This window comes from Lycorma delicatula, chromosome 2, assembly GCF_047948215.1.
Source record: "Lycorma delicatula isolate Av1 chromosome 2, ASM4794821v1, whole genome shotgun sequence".
Lineage (NCBI taxonomy): Eukaryota > Metazoa > Arthropoda > Insecta > Hemiptera > Fulgoridae > Lycorma > Lycorma delicatula.
The window spans coordinates 124,239,239-124,252,992 of record NC_134456.1 but is presented as its reverse complement, the minus strand read 5'-3'; the positions used below and the strand labels follow the sequence as shown (position 1 = coordinate 124,252,992).

The window sequence follows — 13,754 nt, the reverse complement described above, 5'->3', positions numbered from 1 at the left end:
ATATACAGGCACAAAATCACAATTTCTCTTTTAACTAGTTCTACTAACTTCAGACACGATAATTAACCATTTACATAATTAAAATAATTAATGGTTACATAATTAACCATTTTCTAGTGTGCATAAGAACATGTTTTTACAAGTAACAAGTTTTATTCTTATGCCAAACAAAGAACATAAATGGCAATTTAGTAATTAAATGAGAGGGAACCCCTACAGAGCAAACTACAATGAATTAACAAAATAAACTTACCTGTAAATTTTCAAGAAGTAACATCATGATTTCATCACAATATGGCAAAACCTTATCTTTCAGACCTCTGCATATGTCACCTGTAAGGCCAACAGCTGAACCACACACCTTAACATAACACATAATATGTATCAGCATAATCAAAACTTAGATAACTGATAAATTTTCTTACAATGTACTAATTTAAATTGGCAAATAAGAATGACTAAATGTAACCAATGTTACTTCACATCCTGTTGTAACCAATACTTATATCTACTATATTTTGTAGCTAGCTTTAATATTTAGTGTGAGCAATCTATATTTATAATAGACAAAACCACCGCATTGTCTCACATCTTACTACTTTCTGAAAATGTTTTATACTTATCTTACCAAAAAGTTATAAGTCACAATAATGTTTCATAGCATGTTATTTTGGCTTCGTTACTCCTTCTCTTCACCAATTTACCAGTAGTTACAAACTGCTACTTGCAGTCTGTAAGTTAGGATTTTATTAATTTATCTACTATGTCATTTATAATATACCGTCTCTTATCCTATATAAATAATCCTTAACAAAAAATTTATTCTGTTTTAATGATCTTCCTGGAACATAATTATCTCAATTCAGGATATCCTATTAAAATATTCAATAGAAATTTCATAGCTCAAATTCATGAACACCAATATAAGGAGGTAAACTGATTCATTACAGCTGCCAACAGAAAGGCAAGTAAAGCGTTTGCTAAGGACACTATTAGTGATTTTGACCGCCATAGCAGTGCAAGTGCTAATTCCTTTCTAAAAAATATGCTATCGAGGTGAATTATAGCATAGAAAAGTTGCTCAATGAATCATCAGCGAGTCAAATTTATATTCTTTTAACCCTACAGAATCTTTTGAATCTATATTTGTACTAGCAGAAGCTGAAATACAGCCTTACAGATAACATACTACCAGTCCCAATGAATTAAAAACTTATGCGCTATTATTAAATTTTAATCTGATAAAAAAATACTTATAAAATAAAAAATACTGCTTACCTGATACTCCGCATGGTTTTTAAGACCCAGACATAAAAATGGTTTAAAAGCATCCATATATTTAATAAAACCTTCTCCTAATACATCAACAAGAGTGGATACAGCCATCAACGCTTCCTCCTGCACACCACCAGACTTACATGAATTTGAATTAAACATCTGTAACAATGCTACCATTATAGCATCTGAAATTTGTGGAGCATCTTCAGGAGTTACTTTTCTCAAAACACTCTGAAAAAGAAAATAAAGAAAAAAATCAGGATCTAATTTTAAAATGATGGTCATACTACTTTAATTAATTCTCCAGTTTAACTAGATGCAACCCAAGTGGTAGGCAAGATATAGCAAGAGTCAATAATTAAATACACAAATTGACCTAGAAATAAAACAGTTTATTTAATCAATGTGATTTTTTTTCACTTTTCAACAAAATCTACAGCAAGATTAAATACACTTTTCATTTCTGAACCAGTTTGTTTTTGCCTGCTGCAAAGAAATTTTTACCTTTAAGTCAATTTAGCAAATTTTCTTTGATGTCATCTTGTCTTAAACTTCTTACTATGTAGCAACTCTTTGATTGGACCAATCATGTGGAAATTCGATAGGTCCATGTCATGACTGTATGGTGGAGGAATGAAATAAATACTTCACAATGCAATTTGTTCATAGTTTCTCAATTACCTTAGCTGTGTGAGGCCAAGCATCATCATGAAGTAGAGCAACACATTTGCAATGAGATCAGGGTGTTTGTTTGTTCACTGATCTAGAAAATCAAAAAAAAAAAAACAAAGGGTCTTTTGCATCCCAAAAGATTGTCATCATGATTTTTCCTGCTGACGGTTGGGTTCATTATTTCCTCTTGACAAGTGAACTAGTGTGCTTCTACTACCCAGGTTCTGTCATTTTGATCACAACAGTGAATTCATGTCTCATCACTAAGTTACAATACAGTGAAAAAAAAGCATCACCTCCTGACACCATTTCTTTCAGCTCTGTGCCAATGTGAAGTACTGTCTCCTTGTGGTGATCAATCTACTCTCTTGGAACCCATTTTGTATTTGTTTTACAGCACTTGAGCTTGTTTATTATAAACTAAAACTACAGTTATTTGTAATTTTTCAGCAATTATCTGAATTGCAATCCGTCAGTCTTCTTGGATGAGAGAGTATGCGAGTTTCAAGTGTTGGATTTGAAACTTCAACAGAATAACCACAATGGTAATTCTAAGTCACCCATCTTTAATAAATTTTTCTACTCGCTAGTAAAAATTTCTGCAGTTAGTACAACTTTGCATGTTGTTTAGTCAGATGAGAGTAAATATCAACAGATTTTTCACCTTCGGAAAGCAAAAAATGCTCACTGCATTGTGGACAATTAAACTATAACTAATTAACGAACTTCAAGAAGACTCACCCGAATGTAAAATGAAATTTTGAGGTTTTAAACAAAACAATTTTACTCAAGACAGTTAATCAAAAAGAACGCAGTTACCAACTTTGTTCTGAAAATATAATAAAACTGTTAACCCCCTAACAACTGTTTTGCCTCTGCAGCTATTTGAATAACACTCATGGTATTAAATATTCTCCTGATGACAAAACTGCCTTTTCTCAGACTAGTTGAAACTTAAGATAGTAACCATTCCTTCTATAGAAATGGTCAGGCATTTAGACTATTAAACTGTGAGTGGATAATATACATTCCAACAAAACAATCACGTAAATCAGTGGTTCCCAAACTTTTGAGTCACGGTGCCCTTTTTCAATTATAGTTTTCCTATGGTACCCTACCCTAAATAAAATTATGATTACTCATAAGAGATAAAAATAAAACTAGTCTATGAACATTAAATTAATAATTATAAATGTCTTAGTTCAATTAATTATGAAGCTTTTACAATATTTCATGGTAACCCTGTGAAGAGGCTGTGGCTCCCCAGGGTGCCGCAGTGCACGTTTGGAATCACTGGTATAAATCATTATGTCACCACAAATTTTCAGGGAAAAGTTTGTGAACACACTATAAACAATGTTTATACACTTCATATGGAAAAATAAATTTAAAGTGATTAATAAATTAATGATTTATTACACTTATTAAGGTTAAAAAAATAATTAACATAACTATAGAAGCAAACATTTACATCATAATTACTATATGTATAGCAAGGTCCAGACATTTTTTGCTGCCAACTGCCTAATATTGACCTACTAATACCCAGGCATAACTATAATTTAGGGCTTTAAAAGTTTTACTTCTCAAACATACTTTCCTGGAATTAAAAAATTCAATGTTACAAATGATCTTTTCTTTAAACCAAAAAAAGAATTTTGGAGGAAAACATTAAGATTACTTAGTCCCTAAAACATTTTAGCTATAAAACATGAGATTGGTAATGCTTTTACTTTAAAGAACAGACAAATATATCAAACAATGCATTAAATTGGGGAAATGAACAGTAAGAGTACCAATAAATACAAATATGAAAAATTATATTAAGAATTAAAGATTGACTTTTAAAAATATACTAACTAAACCAAAGCATTTTGATAATTTAACTTTATTAATAAATCTTATATCATGTTTGCTACCAAACAATTGGATTAAAATGCTAAAATCTTCTGTAACACAACATTTAAAGTAGATTTAATACCTGAAGAGTAGCACAAAGAAGACCCTGAAGATCATTACACTGTGCACGATCTGTATGATTCTGAATATGTGTCTCCATCTGTAGAACTTGATTCAGTCTCTCTAATATTACCATAGTTGTTTTTTGAACAGTTATATAACAATCTCTAGGTGAATTCTTCACCATCTCCATCAATGCTTCGTAAGCTGCAGGGCGAAGATTTGCCTGTAAGAAAAATAAATACCACTATTACTACTATCTTCGATTTATATTACTGTTACTTAAAATTAATAATTAGGAGGGGCACAAATCAATTACAAATTAGGAGGGACATGAATCTATTACATTCTCATTTCTTTTGGGACCCTTGTTTTCATCATTCTGCAAAAAGATTAAAAGGAAAATACAGTACAACCCCGTTTAACCAGACTAGATGGTACCATACATGTCTGGATGAATGAAAGTCAGATAATCTGGAAATGTATAATAAACGTATTCTGCAGCTTAATGAAATCACTACAGTATTAATGTAAGATGTTGAAATTTAAAATCAACTTAGTACATATTGACAAATAACTTATGTCGTAATTGAAATACAAATTCACATTTACAGTTACATCAATGTTTATTTACTTTTAAAAAAATCCTTCAGTTTTTTTACTTTAATAATGCTCGGCTTTTTGCTGCTCGATTTTGTATACACTAAGGTAAGCAGTAGGTGAGCAGACTTTTCATTTTGATTTTCAAAATACATCAGATTTCCAAGCATATCCACAGCTTTCTCCGTAAGAGATCACTTGCGTTTCTTCCTTGAAGAATTCATCATCTGAACTGTCTTCTGTCTATATATTTAATTGTCTTCTGAACTATCATTTTCATAGTCCATGTATTCAGCTACCTCGTGAATAAGTTGTTTTTTTTTTCAACGATGAATAAGTTGTTTTTAAGAAACTGTTGTTTATTGCAGCAATCGTCTTTGTGTTGGATTCAGATTTCATTTCTTACCAGATTTTTTTTACCAAGCACTAATTTCATTCCATGCTGAAGCACACTCGTAAATTACTGTTTGAATATTAAATTAAAATTCGTCATTATTTCTTTCAATCAGTTTTTAAGAAATTTTTTTCCGTAATGTCGTTTTCTATTACACCTTGATCTAAAGGTTGGATGAGTGCTGTCGTTTGTGCGGGTAAAAAATCTTACAAAGATGTCACCATTTCTCAAGTCATCAGCATGTGGATGACAAGGAGCATTGTCAATAAATAAAACAGCTCCTCCTTTTAAAAATCATCTCACTTCAGGGACGAAGAAGGAAGAAAACAATTCTTCAAATATTTTGCAGACATCCATGCTGATTTTTGTGATCTGTATATGAATGGAAGTGCATTCAAATTACTAATATTATTCAGTACTCGAGGTTTAGCTGATATTCCTCACAAGAAGCAGGAGCTTCAACTTGCCTGACCCATTACTGGATAAAAGAATTATCACCCATTGCTTACAAACTTTATGCCTCTTAGCAGCAGAGTCCAATTCTGAGGTGTGAGTTTTTAGGTAGCTTTTAAAAAAGATTATCCAGTCTCATCAGCACTGAAAATCTAAGATGGTGATATATTCTTGTTATGAATGATCTCGCCTAAAAACAGTTAACATGTTGATGTTCATAGGTAATAAATTGAAATTACACCTTGTTGCTTGTTGAATTGCTATTTAATTTGTTGCCGTCTTGACATTTCGATAACTTGTAATTGAACTTAATAAAGCATATAAGACTGAACAACATATTACTTAATAACATGTAAATAAAAACCTAATATAATCGTTCATCCAGACTGAATGTGCAACACGACTGCTCTGGGTCAGATTCGAGCGCCAAATGAGTAGAAGGTTGCTATATCATAACGACCATTCCTTGCGGTATTATGACATACATAGGACATCACATGAACAGATTGCCTGACCAAGGAGAGCTCTAGCCCTCGCTAGGTAGCATTACCCGACAGCACAATTCTCTTGTTTTATAAATTTCAAAAATGTAATTTTATAATCTTCGCTAGCAGCATGTTCCCCTGGTACATTGAGCTGTAGTTCTTGGCAAGCCTTCCACATATCTAACCAACCTGAACTTCCTGTGAATGATGTAACACACCACATAATTTGTCATTTAAAGGTTCCTATATCAGGTGCCATTTTACAATTAAAGAATTTTAAATGACAAATTATGTGGTGTTACATCATTCACAGGAAGTTCAGGTTGGTTAGATATGTGGAAGGCTTGCCAAGAACTACAGCTCAATGTACCAGGGGAACATGCTGCTAGCGAAGATTATAAAATGACATTTTTGAAATTTATAAAACAAGAGAATTGTGCTGTCGGGTAATGCTACCTAGCGAGGGCTAGAGCTCTCCTTGGTCAGGCAATCTGTTCATGTGATGTCCTATGTCATAATACCGCAAGGAGTGGTCGTTATGATATAGCAACCTTCTACTCATTTGGCGCTCGAATCTGACCCCGAGCAGTCGTGTTGCACATTCACCTCATGCTCACTCTCTTGGGTAAACCACATAAATAAAGCTTCACCTAGCTGACTATTTCTTACCATTCTGATAATCGCCCTGTTGCCTAAACTATCTTTAGCCACCAATTTTAAACAGAAATCTGGAAAATATAAAGAGAAGAGATTGAAGATTTCATAACAGTTTGCTTTCCTACTCCTTATTCATCACAATTTTTTTTTTACAGATTCCCCTTATTTAGACGAAATAGCATTAAGTTTTTCTTCCATGGAAATGACTATCTTCTTTCATTTAGTTGCCATTCCACTAAATTACACCACGCAGAACACAAAATTTCATTATTATCACCTGTAGCAAACTACACCTTATGATTACAATGTTCAATGATTACTGCTTTTCTGGAATGAAAGTTTACTAAAATAGAGCATGACAAGAGTCTACAGGCCTAAACATCGTGTCATTAACATTACATCACCCTAATTATAATTTTTGTAAAACAACTCTATTCTCAGAAAAAGTAGATGTTTACGGTAAGCAGTACATGTGTTATCTAAGACCGAATACATACGTACTTATAATAAACACTACTGCCAGTAAAATGGATACATTATACAGTAGGCCTACACTGTATTTTTTAATATATTTTAAAAATTTTAATTTATTACGTAGTACTGTATTACAGTACACATTTTATTTAAAAAATTAAAAATGCCTTTCCCAATATCGAACGGAAATCTAGTTGAATGGGGTCCAGTTAAACACAGCTGTACTGTTAACAATCACACAACCTTCAGAAAAACTAACTAACTTGTCAAAAACTAAAACTGATTAACAAATATTTATAACGAAAACAAGGGAGTCATTATTTTATAGATAAGATTCTTGTAAAATAGTGATCTAATTTTCCTTCCATTGTTGAGTGCTATTTTTTTATTCAGTTAATTTTAATGACGGTATTCCAAATAATGCAACTGAAAAACACACAACACATGCAATCCAGTAATATGATGAAAGTGTCCACACAACCAATAATGTATGATATACAGGAAAACTTAACAATGATTCTAACATAAACCAAATAGTTTCTGTAAAATAAAAATTTCTTATGCACTTTACAGAATTAAGATTCAGAATGTTACCTGTACCAATAACATGATGATCAATTAAATGTACAGTTTCTCCCATGAAAAAACTGACATACTTTAGGAATATATTCAGATAATTTTTTTTAAATTTCGTGTATAGAAGACTTGAAAAAACAACTTTTCTTTTTTTTTCATTACAACTGTTGAAAGATTTTTACTAAATAACAACAAACGGAAATTATATATAGTGAATTTCTATGGTCACATAAACTTCATGGCAAATCTTTGATGTTGTACGTCAAAGCTCTACTCCATTATTAGCCAACAATTAACTTCCTTGCAAAATTTTTAAAAAATTTCAAGAATCAGATTATGTTAGGAGTTTATAAACTCTTTTAAATTGTCAATAAATCTGACAGTAACATTTTTAGTTATTTAATCGAATGATTGATGTAAATAAAATATAAAAAAAGAAAGATGTTTATTGAAACAGAAAATATAAAAAAGAAATTAATTAACATTTTTAATAATCATATTGCCACAATTTTAATAATTTACTCTTTATTGTTTTTAATTAATTATTTGACCATATTTAAAAAATATTTTTAAAAAGTATGTTTTTATTTCTCTCCCCAATCATTTTACAGTATTTTCAGAATGGACAAATATATAAATAATTTTTATCCTATGAACTATGACTTCAGTGAAAAATGTTTATACTATTCTAAATGTTTCTATTAAATTTCCATGTTAAGATCTAAATGTATTTTGATGAATATTTGGCTTTGTGCAAAATTCTATTTAGCACTTAACCCACAATGCAGTCACAAGGTTTTGCATCATTACCTTGTTTCTTATTTTCCTTTGTTACCTTTAGCCTTTCCTTTCTCAAAAATACCTTTCCACCTCCTCCCAATCTTTCCCTTATTTGCTGGAGCTGGTAGTCTTTTGGAGGGAGCGGTTTGCTTAACACCTGTTAATACTTAAAGATGGCCAACTGACTTCAATTGAGCTAAATTCCTACAATTTATTGATAACATGGAGAAATTGCTCCTGATTTGAATAAATAAACAGTTAGCTGGTGATAGTGTTCATAAAGTTATAATTTGTGCAAAAGCAAAACGATTACACATTACACAATAACAAAATTTTAATAAACTCTGGTTATGGTATAAGTACTTATACAGAACTGTTCAAAGCTAGCCACCCTGGATGCTTTAAAAAGTTTAAGAAAAGTATTGGAATACATAATGTAATTAGACATGGAGGGGCTGCAAGCTCAGACCAAGAAGCTGCTAATATGTAAAAAAATTTAGTAACTACATGAAAGCTGAGGATTTTTTTTCTGAAGCAACTATTAAACTATGATGAAACTGGCTTATTCTGGAAAAAGATTAATAAATAGGATCTACATCACTCAGGAAGTTAAGACTTTCCCGGACAAGCCAATGAAGGACCATCTGCCTCATTACTAAAACGAAAGTGGGGTCTTCCAGGTCAAACCATATACTGTCTACCTCTGAAAATCCAAGGGTGCTTAAGAAAAATAATATAATGAAAGTAAACTCTGTAATGTGGAGAGCTAATAAAAAGTGGCTTGAAATCAGGCAACTGTTTAAGTAGATCCATGAAGCTTTTACTCAAAGCATGAGTAAATGCCTCCACAGAAATACCTTCTTGAGATAATATTCTTGAAATACCTGCTCATCCTTCAGGCTTGCAAGACTGAGTTGATTGAGGAGTTTGGTTTTATCACAGTGAAGTCTCTGCCCCCTAACATGACTTCTAATTCAGCCCATGAACCACCAATCATTTCAAATTTTAAGAAACTGTACATCAAGGAATTGCTTCAAAGGTGTTCAAAATATTTGTGCTAGTGACTCACAGAACTATGAAATCAACCTGGAGGAAATTGTGGCCTGACTGTGTATCTGGCACTGACGAGGACTATGGGACTGAGTCTGTTGATATTGATGATGATAATGTATTCACAGGCAACAGGATTGGATTAGAACTTTATAATAATTGGAAGACCAAGCAATAAACTCACTATGGAAGAACTGAAACAGCTTCTTAATGAGCAGCAAAAAACAATAATAAAGGAGATATTATTTTCAGAGACTGATGAATAAATGAAAGATGTTACTAGATCCACAATTCATGAAATGTGTGCAAATTCAAGTGAGATGCAAAGGTTTTTGGAAAGATTTCACCATAATAAAGCTCACCGAATCATTCAAGTATAATCTCCTCAATGATAACATGAAGTAGTCTCATTTCCACAACATTATAAAAAAACCAAGAAGAAACAAATCTCATTATTTAGATTTTAGTGAGAAAGAAGCCTTATTCAAGCACTCATTTTCATGAAAATAGTCTCCCCTTCCAAACAATAACACTAACTATTTTGTTAAAACAAGTTGAAATACAGTTTGTTTTTACATTTATCCTTTTTGTTTTATTATTTCCAATACCTTTTCAGATAAAATTATGGTTTTTTGATTGTTTTGTATAGGATTTCAGCATAAGATAATAAAGGGCCATTTTCTAGGGGTTTTGAAAGGATTAGATCATTTTACACAGATTTCTAAAGGAATAATTGTTAACACATTTAAGTTCATAAAATGTGATTATTAAAAAAAAAATCCTTGTCAAGTTAGGATAGGCCTTTTCATTAGAGATGTGTAAAATAGTTGTAAAAGATAAGTAAAATAGTGTAAAATCCAATTTTATTCTGGTGATAGAGCGTAGGTTGTTTCGTTTACATATTGATTTGTTTCTCATTTTTTATTTACTGAAATAAACTTGTTCAAAAATGTAATAAAATAGGTAATTTCTATGGATTTTTATTTTGCCATTTTCTTTTTTTTTATGTGTACATACAAATCTGGCTTATAACAAACAGATGAATTTTGTAGGTAGTCCAGGCCTCTAAATATATAGACACTTGAGAATTTTCTGTCAATTTCTCATTTTCAAATTCATTGTCAGAATTACAGGAACGATTGAGAAACCAATCCACCAATGTTTTTAATGACAATCTCATTGTCTAAGAATCATATAATTCCAGCTCGCTGGTCAAAATGAATGCAAATCAAACAGTAATGATTTAACACTGTATCCATAGGGCCTTAATGTATTTGTTAAATAAATGTGATAAAATAAAATAGTTCTTTTGATATCAACAACAGAGTACCTTTGAGCATTTAAGGTATGCTGAACTACATTATCTTCAAATTAAGAATTAACAGTGTTGATTTTTTTTTAAGTTTAAAATTAGGATAATTCTTTATTTTAGTAAAAATTGATAATTTCTCAAATATTTGTTTTTATCAACTTTAATTACACCAACCTGTTCAAAAATTAAATTCTATACAAATACTTTGTTGCTTCTTTTAAATTTATGGAGAAGTTGAAATATAAAAACTTTCTGAAAGTTCTTTAAAATTTTGTAAGAAATGGAAATACAGATCTTTGACTCTATTTTGAAGGTTCAGGTCAAATAACATTTACTACCCAACACTTGTACCACAGTTGGTACCTACAGTCTGTTATATGGTATTAATATTATCTCATAGTAAAGATTTGGTGATTTCAGCAGATATAACTAACAACTGTAAAACCATTTTCAGACCTACTTTTAAGGCATTTTTTTTATTTTTAAATTTATGTTCAAAAATGTCAATTATAAATCAAATGCTTAATTAAAAATACCAGTAAGAATGACAAATACCTGTGCGCCATCTTGCCTGTCTGTTGTTTCTAATAAACGCTGTACAATAAATTCAAAATATTCTGATAAGCAATATGTTTCAGGCTGATTCTGGTCATCTCCTCCTTCAGCAGTTTCATATGCTGCCTCTGCAAGACCAGTAAATGCCCAGCAAACATTAGCTGCAACTCTTGGTTCTGCTTTAAGTCCATTAACTAATGACTCTAATAGAGGTTTTAGATAAGCTGGGCTAATCGCAGCATCTGGAATTATCTCACATATTCTACCAAATGTCCATGCAACAGTATCCCTTACAGCCACACTGCTATCATACATCAATTCTATTAATGTTGGCATTGCTTGCTCCACTAATGGCTTCAGTGTACCATTTTCTAATCCACTAAGGATTGAACCTTTAAAAAAATAATAAATATAAATTAATCTGGAATTAAATAAAACATAATAATGTACCAAATGTAAGCAATAAAAAAGGAGGTTCGGGAAATAACTTCCATTACAATAACAACTGAAACATCTCTAGAGTAGCAACATGGATACTGAAGGATGTAAACAAAGAAAAAAAAAAATTGTGTTGTACTTGATAGTGGTTGTAATACACTACAAGTGTAACAATGAAAGGTCATTTCTCCTGCACACTATTGGCTTACTGATCATAACAGCAGATATTGTATTAAAAAAATGTCCATTAAAGAAAACACCGACTTTTTTTCTTAATTCATCCAAAAAACCTAACTCTGTTCTGGATATCCTAACATAATCACTAAATGGTTTCTATTAAATATTTTTCAATGCACTGATGAAAAAAATATATCTTCCTTTGAAATAAATGTACTCATTTCTTTTATTATAATTATCACTATTATTCTACACCAAAATAAGAGCTAGTTATGAGATATAAAAGAAAACATTTTTAAGATATTTAAATGGTTCAGACATGGACAATAACAAAAAGACAGAATACAAGAGCTGACCTCCTGAAAAAACAAGTTGGGAACACACAGAAAATTTACAATTTTAGAAACCAATGGAGTACAGATATAGTAGGCTAGTACAGTTTTGGCAATTTAAAAAAAAATTATTCAAGAAAATGTCTGACCCAATACTATGATCTAGATAATAATCACAAATGAATAATTGTGGTAAAATATGAAAAGAAAGAACAGAGGTGAAGAAAGTTATTTAAAAATAAATAGAGAAAGGACATAAAAGATGACTAGTCAATGTTCTGCAGCACAAAAATAGTACGATGCAGATGATGAATGTCTAACAATTCTCTAGTGTCTTTACTATATGTAAAAACAATATCTTCATTAATACTAAACATGTTTAATCTTCATGAAAATAGCAGAATTACCAATGCTTAAGAGAAATTTTCAGGGAGTCTTATTTTGTTAATTGTTTAAAAGTTTATATTTCAAAGTGAACTCTCATTCAAGTGACAAACTGCATAAGTCATTACTTTTGACACCTTTTGAATAATAAATAATCAAATCGACCAACTTAAACTAAAATCAATTTCTCATAAGAAATTTCCAATAATACAAAATTTACTCTTTGATTATAAATCTATTGTATAAAAGCAAATATTCAGTAAATTATTAACTGTGCTAGTACAGATATATCAAAGTAAGAAAAAAATGTTTAGCATTGGAATTCTGTTTGAAAGATTAAAATGGGAAAAATGCACTATTCATCACAATGTCACATAACTTCCAAATGTCTAAAAAAAAGAAAAAAAAAAGAGTTGGAAGCATTTTATTTAAGACTAAAAATAGAAGTGCCAATCGCTTCACAGAGCAGCCATTAAAACATCATTAACCCATACATTATTAGAACATGGCACAATCACGATGTTTCACTTACAATACATTCCAAAAACAATGTGATGTTTAGAATACTGACTTCGGAATGTGTTTAGAAAATCTCATTTTAGAATACTGTTTTAAATACATGAATTTTCTAATTACAAAAATAAATCGTTAGTATAGCAACATAAGATGAAGGATGGAAAATACTTTGATTTATTTCACATGTACATTTCTGTTTGTCTGTTGGAATTCTGTATAACCATAATTACAAAATGTTTGTTTACAAAACAAACGTTTTGTAAACTGTCTAAGGAGAAAAAATCTATCCATTACTCTTGTCATTTTTTTCTATTATCTAATAATAAACCTCTTACAGATAATTTATTGTCATAACTTACTTTTACTCAATGTGAAAAAAATGTTTACAAATGTAAATGGAACTCTCACCATGAATTAAAAGCTTCTACCAATACTGTGCAAACTGTCCCGAAACGACTATCAGCAGTGCGTTATATATTTCTGAACAATATGACAAGGTTAACTGACAAAAACGTGTAGCTGTGTAATTCAAGTCATGTAGCTATAACTATAAAGTCGTATAACTATAACAAGGGTTTGAATCCCAGCCAGGAATGGCATTTTCATGCATGCAACAAGTCATTCATCTCATACTTTGAAGCAATACCTAAAGGTGGTCCCAG

At 30.9% G+C, this 13,754-nt stretch overlaps 1 protein-coding gene across 3 annotated transcripts in view; it reads right to left on the bottom strand.

Annotated features, from left to right (window-relative positions):
* Positions 1-13,754, bottom strand: part of Fs(2)Ket (Importin subunit beta Fs(2)Ket) — a 77,179-nt gene that overhangs the window by 28,433 nt on the left and 34,992 nt on the right. For all 3 annotated transcript variants that reach the window (XM_075356199.1, XM_075356202.1, XM_075356200.1), the window contains exons 9-12: positions 11,246-11,637; positions 3,932-4,135; positions 1,279-1,509; positions 254-361 (exon numbers count right to left, since the gene is read on the bottom strand). In XM_075356199.1, coding sequence (XP_075212314.1) covers positions 254-361; positions 1,279-1,509; positions 3,932-4,135; positions 11,246-11,637 — 935 coding nt within the window. The remainder of the gene's footprint in view (positions 1-253; positions 362-1,278; positions 1,510-3,931; positions 4,136-11,245; positions 11,638-13,754) is intronic.